Raw genomic sequence first — 16,312 nt, 5'->3', positions numbered from 1 at the left:
AGGGTTTTCGTTTGGCACGCCGACGAGAACAAGTGTTACCTGAAAGGTGACGGCTTCAGCAAGTTCAAGGAGGCGGCCGAGGGCACTATCGCAGGGGCGAAGCTGTCGTGCGAACAAGGTGGCAATATCCCTGATGCGGAGGAGGCGGACGCGCAGTCGAATGCAGGAGCAAGCGTGGAGAATCAGTAGCCTCCTGAGCAGACGGTGGGTTCGGATACAAGAAAGGAATGTTCCTCGACACCCGGAATACTGATCTGTCCCATGCCGCGTGTAGAAGATGTGCACTAGTGTTGCCTCGAGGAGAGATCAGGGAACGACCCTCAGTCATCCATTTACCACGTCGTGACACGTATTCGTGTAAGCTCTTCTCGGTGGGGCCCCGACTGCCGTTCTCAAAACTGGGTAGAGGCTGCCGAGTTTGCCACTGTTGCCCGGGAAAAACACGGTTCCGTCCTCAAGTTCAGCTGTACTCATGCTGATGTAAGCAAATGTACCTAGGGTTTACCGAGTGGCAGTCAATGTTGTATAGGTAACGCCGGACTCTCTATGGTCCTTATCCCGTGGTAATCTGATCCGGGAATGTATTGCATCAGTTTTCCAAACCTGTCCCGTAGGATGCGGTGTCTAGCAGGGGCGTACTAACAGAAGCCCGCCACGTTCTGTGCGACGGCGGCATGCACACGTCACTTTGCTCAGCATGGTATACTCGCTGGATAACGAAGTACCACTGATGGTAGGCCCCCACACACGTGTCGGTCAACTTCACTGGGAACCGAAGTGCTGTCTGTAGCTTGTGGTGGAGACGTACCTGTTGATGTCGGTGTCCAGACTCTCATCGGAGAGTAGAGTAGAAGCGAAACCACATTCGAAGTCGTGCGAGGCAGCAGAAAACAGAAAGTGGGGAGCCTCCGGTGGAGTCACCGTAGCGAACACTCATTTAAGCCGCAGGTACCGGTGGCCGCAATCACGGGTAATTTATGCTTGGAGACGTAGTGGGACACGTGGTGAGCGTGATCACGTCGGATGCTCGCACACCAGTTACACATTTTCTATCTCGAGTTCCCAGGAATTCGTCGTGCCCTCTCCTGCAGCCTGCTCTGGTGGTTCGTCTCGCCTGTGGCTGTGCAGTGTTGTAACCGAGTGTGTGTCTCCCGCCTGACTGATCTTCTCTTTTGCTGCTTTAACAGACCCTTCCCGAGTTCCCCTTGTTTTCTCATCTGTTTCAGGACCTTTGTCTGCCCCCTTCTGTCGTCAGCTGATTGTTCTCGGTGCCGCTCTTCTATCAAGAGCGCGTCACTTCGTGTCTGCCAGCATTTTCTTCTTGACTACCGCGCACTCACATGGAAGCCTGCCGTTCCGACCACTCGAGGCGTCCGAACGATGCTGCACCAACCTCCGTTAGCGTGCGCGACTGCGACAAGTGGACCAGCAAAGGTTGAAAGACAACTACCCGGGACTTTTTCGTATTCGTGTTTGGTGGTATCACTGACACCAGGGCTGGCTGTCGCTCGTGTGGTTGGCTGTACCGTATTCTGAGTGACAGTGTCTTTTTTTCGTAAATCGTTCTTTTCCCTAGTAAGGTGTTCTGCGAACCAACAGTTGGGCGTCGTACTCGGCCGGACTACTCATGCGGGACGTGCCATCGTGAATCGTTCTTTTCCCTAGTGTAGGGAGTTCTGCGAACCAACAGTTGGGCGTCGTACTCGGACGGACTACTCATGCGGGACGTGCCATCTGAGTCACCGTATAGGTTTTGCGTCCCCCAAGTGTGCCGAGGTGAAGCTGCGGGAGGCGCACTGCGGACTTCCTTGCTCTAGTCCTTATGCGAGAGTGTAGCCTAAGGCCGCAGCTTCTACGAGATTCACTAGGGCGGCTCGGAGCTGCTCGGCACTAAGTTCAGGCGCTGTCACGGTTTGCTGCGCAGAGGACAGAAGTTGTCAGGCTGGAGTGGTGTTGTGGCTGATACGAGCAGGACACATCTCTATGTCTGCCGGACAGTCGGGAGAGCGAGCGACACGACCGGCGGGCGGCATGAAGGGCAGACAGCACGATAGCGTACGCCTTGTATAGTTGAACAGGGTTGCGCACAAAAGGATTTTTGCTTTGGGCTTTCTGTCAGGAAAGAGATACCTCCGCTTGCCCTATTGTTCTGTCCCCGCAGCTTTCCTGACGGTATGTCGCCCGGAGCTTGCTATGCAGGGAGACTGGAGGGCAGCGCACCGCAATGTACACATATACGTACGGGTGATAGAGTATACACGTATAATTGGGACACAGTCGTGTAGAGGGAAAATGCATGTATACGGCTAGCCGGCCGGAGGAGTCTGACGGCAGGAGGTCCAACGCGGCGCTGGAAAAGCTTGATTGAGTTTTTTTCGCGTTCTGTGTGTTCTTCCTGAAACAAGATAATGTGATCTAGGTGTGTACAGGTGAGCAAGACCTGCGAGAGTACCAAGCAAGAGTGCTGCGATATCGCTTCATTTGTACACCTCGCCGGGTGTAAACGTAGGGTGCCTGCAGTCGTGGCGGGCACCACACACCGGGAAGTCCGCGCGGATCCGTGCCCGGCCTATTCATACCTGGGTTTTTTCAGACTTCAACCTCTTAAACCCAGGTTACGCAGCAGAAGAGGTGTATGATGTTCGTAAATTTAGCAAAGCGGCCACCCGAAAGTACGAATAGCTCACAGATTGACGTTTTGTCGGTCCGAAGAATAAGCCCGTTGAGACCGTGGCTCAGAGAGCAAAAAGAAACTGGCCTCGTCATCGACTAACTTCTTACAGAATATCTACCGTGGAGTCCGCGGATCTCATTCGCCAGTCGGAAAAGGTGATAGGGGTCGTCAGACAACTGGCAGCGTCTTGGCATGAAGTGAGGATGATTCGTGCTCTTTAAAAGGATTGAGATTACAAACCAGGGTGTTCACAAAGTGGAGGAGTCAGCCCAACCGGAAGAAAAAGAGAACATGTTGACACGACAGACGAGTCCAGACAACGGCACGAGCACAGTGGATTCAGTCAGAACGGTCTAAAAAAGACACATCATCAGCCAGGCTAGTGCCATTATTTCTTCGGAACTCCGTCTTGAAGATTGCACTCCCCGTCTTTTGTACAATCTTACCCATCGCCAGGCATGCTGCCAGCCGCTGCCACGCCGGGGCCCCTCTACTGTTGCTGCCGCCTTAGGGGACCGGAGACCTAGTTGAATTTCTCTGCCAAGCACCCATACGTTACTAACTCTGAGACGTGCTGGATGTTCTTACTAGCTCTACAAATAAAGGCCAGACATACCGCGGCACCAAAATATCAAAAGGATCAGCGTTCCAGCTTGTAAGACGTGCAGCCAAGACTGCTGTTCGGCTGCTTTCTCCAAGCTGGAGAAGACAAGCTGTACGAGGATCCTGCTTGGCCGGCCATCAGACGCCCCACTTTCCATTACGAGAAGCTAAACCGTCCTGAATTCTCCCCACTTCCTTGGTTAGCTCGTTGTTCTTGGATGTTATTATCCTGCAGGCTCTGTGGCTCGGGTTGGAATTCTTGTTCTCGTTTGACTCCTTTCTCCTCGAAACTTGGCTAGTTTCCTCAATTTGGTTCTCGGACTCTAGGCCTTCTGCCGCTCGTCTCTTCCCTGTTGTTGCCGACGAAACTGCCGTTTTGCATCTGCAGCAAGCCCGAAGCAGGAGCCCCGGTACCCACACTAAACAGTGTATCAACTTTGATGGGGCACGAACAAGGAGAGCCAGGCTATACAAGCAACAAATTCAACATCATATGAAAAGCTGGCCTAAAAGTCATAGGTGATAAGACCAAGTTTGCTTGGGCCCCGAGAGGATACTTCATCTGCCCGTCCTCGTGATCCCAGCTTAGAGTGCGTCACCGTCGCTACGGTTTTTCTACCCGTCTTTCTTTGGGGCGTTAATTAGTTGCAGACAACTTCTCTTTCTGTCTAGCTTCCTGCCCTGGGCGGCTCGCCACCGGGTGCAGAAGCCATATCGAATATATGGCACGTAACCCTGACTGGCTGTGCCCAAGTGTAGCCCGGTCGCCTGGTTCCTGCTCAAAACAGCGGCAAAGTCAAAGACCGCCTTACTGTTCTCTCGATCCCCCATCTCGTGATTGTTTACTGAATCGCTCAATCACTCCGCGTCCCTGCGACGCTAATTCCGTTTTCTTGACGGCAAAGCCTAAGAATTACCCCCTACTGAATTTGGTCCGTGTTATTCGAGACAGTCGTCACTACAGCCAGCACCACTCGCCGGCACGGAAAAATTCACCGGAAGGTTGAATCATTCTCTTACTTCTCTCTTCACCTACTGTAGGCACATGCTCGAGTCTATTATATACAGTAACGCACACGAAGACGTGTCGACTATAATTCTCAAACACCTGGGTACAGAAAATCGACATAAAGAGGGATGCATACACAGAATAGGTCTCTCCAACGCCGTCTCCACCGCTTCCAGGAAGCTGAAACGATCGGTGGTAGCACCCGTGGTTGTAGCGAAGAAAAAGACCTCTCCCCTCAAGTCTCATGAATGTTTTTTCTTTCTTTCTGAATGTATTCCTCGAATTCATTCGTCATTGTTACTAGGGGCGTCACCACGTCAGCTCACTGCTATCACTCTGTTTGACCACTACGACTACTGCATAGTATTCTTGAGCTGACGGATCATCGCGAAAATTTATTGGTATTATCATGATTACTCCGATGAAGAGGAAGCCTATTGTTATCGTTACTAATTATTGAGTGCTGAGTGAGTACTACTTACTCATTCTTTCTAACTGACAGTGAGTGAGCCTGTCCTATCTATCTGAAATCTGATACTACCCTGAATCTCTTATGGTGTAAAACGTCTACTCTTTAGACTTTTTGTTCGTGCAGCCTCTTTCTTCCTTCAACCTCACCGCCTCACGCGGAGAACACACACGGCAAAACACAGATTCCCACATGCGAATGTACCCCGGCGGTCAGCGGTAGTATGATGAACTTAGACTCCTTGAAGAGGACAGTTGAATGCCTAGCCCTCAACTGAATTAGCGGGAAGAAGCAGAATGAAGCGAACTCAAACTAGAGAGAGGCGAAAAGGCAAAGATGAGAAAAGGACAGCAAAAGTGCCACTTTAGTCAGCGTCGAAATAAATGAAAATCGAGACCTCTTCAAGCCCTTTAAGAAAGAATGATCCGTCGACAGTCCGATTTCTCAGATGTCTGATCAGCTTCTTTTTTCATCCCTTTTCCTTAGACGCATGCATGGGCTAAAGAGATTTACAAACTACGAAAAAAACTACAGACTTCTGAGAAATAAAGCAAGGAAGAGAACAATGGCTATGACAAAATCCAAGAGGAAAAAAGAAAGGGAGAGTATGAGATAGAACGGACAATCGAAGCGGTGGCTGAACCCACTGCTCCCTCCACATCAAAAAATATCGTCGAGATATAAAGCCTGAAGCTCCAGAAATTTCTGAGGACAAAAGCACAAGAGAAAAGACAAAGAAAAACACGATATCTCTCTATCCTTTATCTATCTGTCTTTAATCTATCTATCTACGTATCTACCTATGTATCTACCTACCTATCAATCTATCCACCTATCTATCTATCAGGTCGTCTTCGTAAACGCGTGCAGTAACCAGATTTTGTTTTCTTTCCAAGAGTGAGGAACGATGAATGAACTCAAAAAGCGAAGAGAAGTAAGAGCTACGAACGGCCAACTCAACTCCGTCTCCTCTCCTCTCCCCCTTCTTCCTGTCCCCTAGTCTCCCACATGAGCCGGGTCTCTCTCTTACATTCACTTGCTCTTCATTCGGTTCCCCTTCTTCTTTTTACCTGGTGTTCCTCAGCCGTCATATCAAGCTGGTAGTTAGATGCTTCCTCCAGGGTCATTTCACGTCCTAGATTCTTCACGTAGAAAAGAGGAGGAGATTCACGTGCTGGATTTCCCGTACTGTTCGTTCTCTCTCCCTCTCTTTCTTCATTTTCACCTCCTTCAGCTTGCCCGGAAAACATATCTTCTTCTCCTCCTCCTCCCCCAGTAAAAATCTCCTCTCCTTCGCCTTCTATTCTTCTTCCTTCATCTATTCCATACGCTTGCTGAGCTGACTGTCCTTCCATCATGATCGATGACGCACTTCGATATGTCACTGGATCTTGTTGCGTAACATCATCATTCACATCTCCCGACATAGAATATCCAGCTGTAAAACGACTACTCGCGCTACTCTTACTCTCGCCTCCATCATTCGCACTCCTTGTATTCTGAATGTGATTACGGACAGGTGTTGTGGTCTCCGGTGTATTGACACCTGCTGAGGTGTCTCTGCTCTTATCACGTCCTTCTCCTTGTCCTTCTCCTCCCCGCCCTGACCCACCTGTCTTCACTTGACTACCCCGGCAACCATCTCCCCTCTCTTCTCTTTCTTCCTGTTCTCCTCGCCCCGCGGTCCTCACTCGGGCCTTCTCTAAGAGATCTTGCTTCCCTGAGGTATGTTGCTTGAAACCCTTCCCAGTCCGATGCTTAGATGATAACGAAGATCCTTTTTTACTCGTTGAGACAGTCGAGGAAGACGAAGACTTCGATCCTCCTCCTGCACTACTGCTACCTGCACTAGACTTCATGGAAAAACGAATCTGATTTCTACCTCCTCCGGCTACTCCTCCTGTCGGTGTGGTAGTTGACGACATAATATCGCTTGATCGATCAGAAGAAAGAGCTTCTTTCCCACCTTGTTTTGAAGAGATCCTAGATTTGATTGGCTGTTGTCCAGCTGGAGAAGATACAAGACTACTACCTCGACTACTATGTCTCCCTCCCCCCCCTAATATGCTACTCGTCACATTCGATCCTGCTCCACTGCAGTCGCTACTGCCGGAGGACAGACCTGACAGCTTTTCGCCTTCAGTGCTACCCCCTGCGCTTAGGTGTCTCTTCAAATCGGAGTGCCCAGAAGAAGAATATCGACTTGTTCTCTTGACTGCTGTAGCTAAACTCGAACCATTGAGATGACTTGATTGAGAGAGCCAGGAAGATAAAGAGCCAGTACTACTACTACCACTATGACTACCTCCTGTCTTGTTGTTGCTGCTACTCATTTGAAGCCGAATGCGAGATCTTGCGCTTCCTGATGTACACAAAAAACACATCTAAATATAATGGATACATTTCCTCTCGACACATGAAGGTAAAGTACAGCTCAGCTGTTCTTAGGTGTGTGTACACCGGCAGGGGGACGTTTAGACCGACTTGACCAGAGAATACTCCAGTCAGGAGACTCCCTAGGTATCAACACACGAGCAAAGAAAATGATCAAGGAGAACAGATGAAAGTCCGTCTGTCCGCATGCACGTAAGCACGTAAAAGAGCCTTCTGCGTATCATAATCCACAAGACTTCGTTATCAGCAGGCAGGGTAAACATAGATAGATACACGAGCAACAACATGTACGTACAGTAAGCATAGATGTCAATTGATCAGTTCGTATCTAAAGTCGTAGGGCTTGATGTTTTCTGTGCAGTGAGAGAGAGGAAAAATGTGAAGTGCCTATACAACGGGGTAAGAAGCCGAGTCTGAGCTGCGTACATAGGCAGAGCTGTATGAACTCCATACGCACGTCTGCTTCGTAGGTGGGCTGGTGCAGACAGAGCTAAACAGATTGTGATGTAGATATGTATGTATGTAGGTATGTACGCACTTATGTATGTATGTATGTATATATCCGCGTACACGTGAACCCATCGAAGAAGACTTCTGTTTACAGCTGTTTAAGATGATAGAATAAGATGGAACAAGGAGGAAGAAAGGAATCACGAAAGAAATCCTCCCCCTTACCTTCCTCGTCAACCGTAATACCACTACCCGGACTCCCGCAATCAGAAAAAGACGACGAGGATCTGCCTCCTCCTGCGGATGTCGTAGAATGAGTCTTTCCTACAAGACTGCCGTCGCCCCCGCCTTCTCCTCCTTTACGATGTAAGCTCTTCTCTGGCCGAGTGCATACAGGGAAGGTAGGCACCTGTAATTCCATCGGTACACATACATACACTCATCCATATATGTACACGCACAACCATCCTCCTGCATAGAGATAGTGTACAACGGACGCCAGCCCTATCTACACCTGTATATAACTGTCTACATCTATATCTAGAGATCAGTCTCTAAGGACCCCTACTCCTCAGACGTGTGGGAATGACACCTACACACATACATATACATACATACATACAAATAAAAATGGCGAGCGTCTATTCATATATGTATTGACGGCAGAGGAAGAGTGTCTGTTTCTCCTGACAAAGAATCTTCCCATTTACTTCGACCGAGTAACCCATACTGAGGATGTCTCCGAAGTCTTTTTTTTTCCTCTTCCTTTCGTTTCTTCTTATTCTCCGGCCTGATGATACTCGCATCTCTCTAGACTCAGTCAAAACGAAGAGACAGAAAAAAGTTATCACTTCTATATAGGCAAAGAATCTCAAACCGATACCTCTGTACTAGACCCAAACATTCAGTTACCTGCATATTCCAGCCTCTCCTGACAAGAGTCCTGATGGTCTGCAGTTGAGCTTGGCACCGTTGCTGGAGTGAAGAAGCATGCTGAACCAAAGTCTTGCTATCCTGAAAGAGAATAGGGAACATCATCATCTTGCTATCTACAGGTACATGTCTTAACGACAGCCGAAAGAGGTTGGAGGAGGCGTCATGCGCTATGGTCAAGATTTTTGTGTTTGGAAACATACAGAAACCGATAGAGAGACATATCGATACCGACGGGCAGACACACGGGTTCAAATACAATCCAATAGCCACAGATTCAGACAGATAGATGTGGAGGTGTTCTCCTGTATGTACGAGACATCACTCATTGAAGGTGTTTTTTTCTTTCTGTCTTTTGATTCCCTGGACTTCAGAAACCGATCTGGAATTATCTCTCGCAATCATCAGTCTCCCTCGGTCCGCGTCTACCCTTCTTGCTCCTTGTCGGCTACTGGCTTGCCCTCTCTCCCTTCCACCTCAATTTTAAATACACGCAAATATATAGCTGCTCAGGGCGCGCATGCCTAATGTATACACTTGTCTCTACAGGTCTTTTTCTCTCTCTTTCTCAATCACTATATATGTAGCCAGTGAAGACACGGAGTACAATGTGTACAGTGGCATAATGCACACATACATATACGTCAATAGGCACCCTACATCCGGAACATCTGTACACAAATAGTTCCACACGCATACTTTCGAAGACGCTTCAAACTCAGGTAGACCTACCCAAACTCTACAGTATTCACGGGAGGCAAGAGAATAAACACAATCCCTAAGCTTTTCTTCTTCTCTTCCCCCTTTCCACAATGTGTACGTAGAACCTTTCTTTCCTTGAGGACGACTGACCTCGTGTTCCAGCTTTTCATTACAAAATTTACAGAGAAAATGAGCGTCGCGAGGATCGATATCCAACAGCTGGGCTTCCATCGCATCATACTGAGTACGGCAGATTGGACAGTAGAAGACATCGCGTGTCTCTGCTGCAAGCCTCTTCTCTTCTACTTGCTGTTCCACCCGTTGAAGGCGAAAGTGGAAGGCAAGAAGACAGAAAGGCGAGATGCGGAAGTAATACTGTTGGGAAGAAGAAGCTAAAGATGGAGAGAAAGATGAAGAAAAACCATACTGCGATGACGTACTTCCTCCGCCTCCTGTTGAAGATGAACTGGTACTCTCGCTGCCCGCCCCTCCGTTTGAAGTACTCCCGCTCCTCAAAAAAAGAGAAAAACGAGACACGAGAGAAAAAAACAACCGGGTGTATAGACACCTGAGAAAAGTTAAGGGGGAAGCATCTCGTGTGTCGAAGAATCTGTCGTCATGTGAAGTAGTTCGTGCGATAGCAGAGGAGAAAACAAAGAGCTTTCTCTCTCTGTATATCTGTATGTGTATGTATAGAGACGTGATAGTACTGATATACAAAGGCATAGATAATGGACTGATATTCGGATACGCACATAAGTACACAGGCAGATACGGATATAATAGATGAGAGGATACATAGGAGACAGATACGGATAGACAGGTAGGTACATGTAAGTACAGTCACATAGACAAAAAGAGACGGGGTATCAATTAGATCCAGAGACATACATCATTGAGGACGCACTGGAGACCCTTGTGCATGCACGAAGCTTTGCTTAGTAGATACGCGGAAGCTCGCCCTTCGCATGACTGACAGCTAGCTGGGGACAGTCACGACAACAACAGACGATCACAGCATGGAGATCTCGAGAGATGAAGTGTAGAGGACCCCAATACGTAACGATGATGCTCCCGATGACCACACGAAGCTCTCTTGTTTCTGATCACCAGAAACCCTGTCTGTTGGCCTTTCCGGTCCTTCACTCTATAATCTCTCTTCTTGTCCTTTCGGAAAACACACGTCGGCCAATATAGGAGTCCATAAACAAATAAAAACTGGAATCTAGAGTCAACATACACAGATGCAGATAGACTGAAGAGATCTTTCCAAAAGAGTGAAGATAGTAATAGACATATAGAGATAGATACTCACGCTTCACTGCGCGATACGTGAATGCTGTGTCGAAGATTGCCGTCCACATGTATACATACATCTTGACAGACAGACGTACATGGAATAGTTGTTACCATAGACATATATAGGATGTTTCTCTTCCTTTGTCCTCACTTATTCTCAGACGATCTCCCTCCTCCTCCTCCGCCTTGATCTCCCCCCCCCTTCTCTCCTTTTCCTGGATGTACTTGATCTTTGACGAGGATCATCATTCGTACCAGTGCAGCACATGCTTCTCGGACACGTTTATCCGGCCATCCTAAACGTTCTATTAAATCCTTTTCTGTGAATGCTCTTTCTTGAAGAGCAAGAAAATCGACAATAACAATCTGGTCATCGTTGCAGAAGAGTCGAGATGCTGCGCAAAGGAAGGAACGAAAGAGACTACGATCAAAAGGCTTTCCTAACGCGGGAGAGGGTAAAGGCGAAGAAGAAGAAGGATCTGTCGTCTTGAGAGAAGAAGAAGACTGGGATGTTTTAAGATCGATGGTGTCTCCTTTTTTTGCAGGGGGGGTGGATACTTGAGAGGACAAATGAAATGAAGGAGCCGAGGAAGAAACAGTTCCTTCACCGACAAAAGATGCTGATCCATGAGAAGAAGAAGTAGTCAAGAGAGATGAAGATGCTGACGGGGGCGGAGGTGATGACATAGACGAAGATGATATTAGAAATGGACCGTTCGAAATCATGGCGGGGATCCGAAGATAACTACAGAGGGAGATAGAGAGAAACGTGAAGCTTCTTCTCTTCTACACAGTCCCCGTCGATCAACCAGTCACGCATGTGGAGATGTACCTGTACACAGATGTACGTATATATGTAGAGAAAGGATAGTGATTTCTCCTCGTGTTGATTAGAGGCTACGGAAAGCGTCATTCAGCTCCACCCAAGTACCGTGTAAAGATGAAGATCTGTTGAGATAAAGCTTTAAACAAGGAAAAAGCCAGAGACGAAAGAAAGATAGTAAAACTCCGGATACATCAACAGGCACACACCTTCTCAGCTATAGACACGGAAACAAACACATATATAGAAAGTATAGGCACACATAGGAATCTTGAACGTTTTCTTTCTCCCCTTCTTTTTTTTCCTCTCTCTTCGGATGCTTTTCGTCAATCACTGCAGATGAAACGCCGTTCTTAAGACTTTACCCGAAACAAGAAGAGAACACACGAAGATCCTATCTAAAGGAAACCTGCAAGTATATCCAGATTCCTTCTATCCGGGAAGTTGAAGAGACGGACGTCACCGAAAAAAGAAATAAAGAAGGAAGGAATGCGATAAAGAATCCACGAAGGGAGACTGATGTGCATATGAAAAGATATGAAGGAGAAGAAGAAAGGCTTGTTATCGGATACCGAAAAGAAAAAGAAAAACACCGTTCGAAGGAAACGGAGCAGGCGTGGTAGTAGTAAGCGCAGTGTAGTTGCAGTAGCCGCTGTCGTCAAGGACGGCCACCATCACAATACGGCTCCCCTACTCCTCCTCCTCCGATTTGTGCTTTATTGACCGATGTTTTCTGGCTCAAAAAGAAATCTGACGTCTTATTGGCTACCACATTCCATTGAAAGGAAAGGTGCCGGGATGATCACGACGCTAAGAAGATTTCTTCTCTGAAGTGGGGAGTTGTGAGACAATCCTGATGATGACGATTAGAATGCTGAAAACGACGAGAATGCGGAACTGGACTTGAGAATAGTTACCATGATGAAGGAGCCTATTTCCACCTTCACATATGTATTAGACCTGGAGAGAAAGAAACAGAAAGATACTCTATGCGTACAAAGAAGTAGTCTTAGAGAGACCCGCAGAACGAGTGAGATAAAACAATCGCAATTCCTTCCTAATCCAGACGAAGAAAAAGCACGAGAAGAAGATAACTATGATGGAAAACACCAGCCTTCTTGCTCATAACACGTTCCTTCTTTTCTCGTCTCGTCCCAACCCCTGAGAATCAGCAGGAATTCCACGGATTCGTTGTTTTTGAACGAAGGATCCGGTGCTTTGATTCGCATTAATGGGAAGCAAGCAGAGAAGATGAAAAGAAATGTCCTTTGTTACTTCTTCACTCTCCATAATAGCAGAAGAATCCCCGGTCGGTCATTGGCAGAAAGACGAGAAAACATCACGAGAGTGTAGTGCTTTGACAAGCAGTAAAAACTTTCTCTCTTCTTCCCAAACCAGTTACACGCCGGAAAGCACAGAAAGGAGGACATTAGCAGGAAGTAAGAGGGGGGGGTCGAGAGACAAACGAAGAAGACCAGCGAACTTTCCATTCACGCATGCGCGACAACAATCAGGACACCGGTAGGAGACGTTCACCAGGTGATGAAAGAAGAATGCAACCTCTATCACGACGTCGTAAGTAGCTTTAGAAAGACCTGAAGGAAGAAACTTTTCCTCTGCTCTCATCAGAGAAACACTGACGACAGAAGCGAGCAGTGTGGTTTCTTCGAGCATCACTGTCGCTCGTCTTCACCTTCGTGACCTGCAGAGCGATTGTCCTTTGATTGACGGCGCTCCTGTAGTCAGCTCGACACGCTGGAGAGAAAACTACAGAGAGAAAGATTGACTGAGGGAGGTGAGTTACTCGTCCACCAAGTGTACGTACGCCTGAGGATACGTTCTCAACACTGCTGCCTAGTGCTCATTTCTTTTCTTCTGCTGATTCCGTATGCAGCTAGTATCCTGCCAGTATTCAGCTTGATTTTGCTTCCTTCTACCCTGGTAACATCTCTTCCTCTTCATACCATGAATAGACCGAAGCAGATAGCTGATAAGGAGATAACACGATATTGAAGAGCTGCGAACCTCAAGGTTGTGTCCATTGTAGCAGCATCTGGATCGTGATGGGGGGTCTCCACCTCAAACTCTTTTTCTCGAAAGATGAACGATACGCTTCTCCAACACATCACACAGAGCCAAGCCGTACAGACAGACAATGAACCAGGGCGAAAGACACTAACGAAGTCGACAAGAAAAGTCAGGACGAAGGTCTCTCCTCACAGAAGGCTTTTGCCGCCTTTTCTTCCACATGCAGTTCTTGGTTCGCTCCCATCTTGCTAAGAAACTTTAGGACGTTCGTCATGCGTGCCTTCATCATTCTCTCACAAACACGAGTGTAGTTTCTTTCCTCGATTGACGTGAGCAACTCTGTAAATGAGAGAGAATACAAATAATTCCACGGTGAGATAGACGAGTTCCTACCCAAGCAGATGGGCTCACCTCAGCGTTACAACAAGAGCTGTAGATACCCCCGCCAGACACAGGAAGACCCATCATAAAGGCAGATATGAATCATCTTTCTGTACGTGTTGAGGAGATAGCAAGGATACTGTACTCGAATGGAACCCACGTTCCAGTATATTCTCGTACGTGAAGGATGGGGTAGAGCTTGCTCAGAATGATTTCACTAGGTAGCACGACTCCTTGCTCCTTTTCTCTTTTGTACCTTGGTGAAACTTTCTTTTTAGCGGTTCTTTCTTGCTTTGGACCGCCCCCAGCATACTCGACGCCACGTCTGTTTACACATGGGTACAACTTTCCTCTCCACGTAGATATATGTTTCTATATGTAGGTATGTATCCCCATTTTGACTAAAAGGTTGCTTTAGCAACGGCAAGGAGAGAAGGAAGCAAAAACTTTTGACAGGAGTGCTGTCACTCGATGACGATGGCATCAGTCTTCTCTGTTTGCACCCGCAGATTTTGAAGGTTGCTCTCTCCGGGTATAAACAGCTCTTCCTGATAAATCCCTTGCTTTTTGTCTTGCTCCTTTGACTCCCGAACCTTTCACTCTCTTCATTTCTCTCCCAGGTAGATGCGTTTCCTACGAGTGTTGAGAGAATCAGAGCCAGGATTAATAAGACCAGGGGGTTGACTGGCAGAGTCTTTCCTTCCTTTGTCGTTATGGTCTGCTAAACGTTACCTACGTCCCCGATTTGAATGTTTAGTCGGACCATGAAGTCCTTCGTATACGATTTTTCGAACACTTTTCTGCTCTACGAAAAGAATCGGCATCATCTCGCGCTCAAATCCAGTAGAGCTCTCCTGTCTTCTTTCGCAGACAGCACGAGTTGATTCTCTCTCCTTTCTTCCGACATCCTCTTTGTTTTTGGGCTTCCCAGTGTAGCCAAACATCCTCACCTCTCTATATGACGTGTATAGGTGTGGATATGATACATGTGACGGCACGTACGCATGTAAGTGTGTTCCCCGCGCAACCGACGGGCCCGACACCACGAGAGTGTTCGCCGGGCTAGTCGCGCACTGCTGCGACGGCTGCCCGTGGAATAAGCAGACCTACAAGAACCACCTAGCGGCACGGAAATAGTGATCTTCATGAAAATATCTCCGCTGGGACGGCCGGAGCCCCGCTCTCGCTTCAGGCTATCACAGGCCACCACAGGAGTGTCGCTCTCCTCTATTCTTACTGCGTTTCATACCATTTGATATAGTTTCAAAACTACTAATGCACTGCGTGGAACAGGGGAATCAAAAAATACGACGAGTAGAGACTAAAACTCAACTTCTCATCTTGCCGGGGGCTCGCCCGCCGGTCGAGTGAGTTACGCGCAACACAGTCTGTGTGCGCGCAGGTCCGGCGCCTACCCGCCGCTGCTGCCCGCGCAACAACCACTGTCTCCCCGGGCACTATGCGGTCCTAGCAAGTCAATGGGTAACCAGCTGGATTTCCGGTCTTCGTGGAATTGCGTGTAGATATAGATATCACTCGATGGATAACCACCTACGGGTACACACATGTAAGCATATGGACAAACGGATATGACTTGTCTACAGTAAAGATGGAAGTTTTCGTAGGGTTCCCACGGTATACGAGGTTGAAGACCCTAGATGATGCCTCTCGCCTCTCTTCTCCCGGACTACTCTTCACTTAAAAACCACGATGTCCGTCCTACAGATTTCTTGCTACTAACAACAAACATCTCTATCGGAGAAGGAAGGACACTCCCACCCTACAGGTTTCTCTCTATCCTGAGCAAGTAATCACGTGTCTACCACCAGTAGAAGCGAGATGAACTTAGCTATACATCCCTCCCCAAAAAGGAAGAAACACATCGGTCGATTCTCTCTTCCGCTTACGACTAGCTCTCTGTTGCCCGCCCTTGACAAAATCTTGTGACGCTTTCTCTCTCATCTCCGCTTGGAAGAAGGTGAAGAAGAAGCTGAGGATTTGCTGGCAGCAGACTCCCTACAGCGACAAGAAAAGCGTGAAAGAACCGTGCTAGAATTTCTTAGCCCTCCTTGATCGCTTCAAGGGCGAAGAAAAAATCTAAACCGACCTCGCCGGGTGCCGCCTAGAGGCAGGCCTTCTTATCTTCTTCTTCTCTTTCTGTTTTAAGGTAAAAGACAAGAATCGAAGGGGTGAAGAACAAGAAAAGAAAGCCACGAATACGAACGAAAGTGGCCTCTCACCCTCTGCTTTCACTCATCGCGTATTCAGTCGCCGATAGGATGTAACAGAGTGAGCTTTCTTCTAAAAATCTCCTCGGCACAGTTCATATGATTCTCTTGAATAGAAAGAAAGACTGTCAAACTGCTTGTTCTTCCCCTTCGTATGTCGGATAATGAGAAAAAGAAAGATGATCGCTTCTCTTTTTTTACTCACCATCGTTACGGTACCAGTCTCCGTGTGTGTGCTCGACTCCATTGAAAAGAGAAGAGAACAGAAGAGTGACAAAAGTTAGGAAAACAGAAAAAGATGAAAAAAGAACCTTAGAGG

The 16,312-nt window shown here is 47.7% G+C and overlaps 3 protein-coding genes across 3 annotated transcripts; 1 reads left to right on the top strand and 2 right to left on the bottom strand.

Moving 5' to 3' along the window:
* The first annotated feature begins 1 nt into the window (after position 1).
* Positions 2–1,597, top strand: CSUI_000685 (uncharacterized protein). Its single transcript, XM_068060916.1, has 2 exons — positions 2–204; positions 1,227–1,597. Exons 1-2 carry the CDS (start codon positions 134–136, stop codon positions 1,534–1,536), a joined length of 381 nt encoding a protein of 126 aa, XP_067927115.1. The 5' UTR covers positions 2–133; the 3' UTR covers positions 1,537–1,597.
* Positions 1,598–3,461: 1,864 nt separating this feature from the next.
* CSUI_000684 (general transcription factor iie polypeptide 1 gtf2e1) lies at positions 3,462–13,017 on the bottom strand. Its single transcript, XM_068060915.1, has 7 exons — positions 10,685–13,017; positions 9,385–9,745; positions 8,512–8,613; positions 7,825–8,008; positions 5,826–7,117; positions 4,905–5,460; positions 3,462–3,659 (listed from the first exon to the last, which is right to left on the bottom strand). Exons 1-6 carry the CDS (start codon positions 11,257–11,259, stop codon positions 5,416–5,418), a joined length of 2,559 nt encoding a protein of 852 aa, XP_067927114.1. The 5' UTR covers positions 11,260–13,017; the 3' UTR covers positions 3,462–3,659; positions 4,905–5,415.
* Positions 13,018–13,515: 498 nt separating this feature from the next.
* On the bottom strand, positions 13,516–16,290 carry CSUI_000683 (uncharacterized protein). Its single transcript, XM_068060914.1, has 3 exons — positions 15,673–16,290; positions 15,181–15,316; positions 13,516–13,813 (listed from the first exon to the last, which is right to left on the bottom strand). Exons 1-3 carry the CDS (start codon positions 15,725–15,727, stop codon positions 13,792–13,794), a joined length of 213 nt encoding a protein of 70 aa, XP_067927113.1. The 5' UTR covers positions 15,728–16,290; the 3' UTR covers positions 13,516–13,791.
* Between the last annotated feature and the right edge of the window lie 22 nt (positions 16,291–16,312).

This window comes from Cystoisospora suis (genome assembly GCF_002600585.1).
Source record: "Cystoisospora suis strain Wien I chromosome Unknown contig_269, whole genome shotgun sequence".
Taxonomy (NCBI): domain Eukaryota; phylum Apicomplexa; class Conoidasida; order Eucoccidiorida; family Sarcocystidae; genus Cystoisospora; species Cystoisospora suis.
Note: the sequence above shows the minus strand (reverse complement) of the source record. Positions and strands in the feature narration are given on the sequence as shown.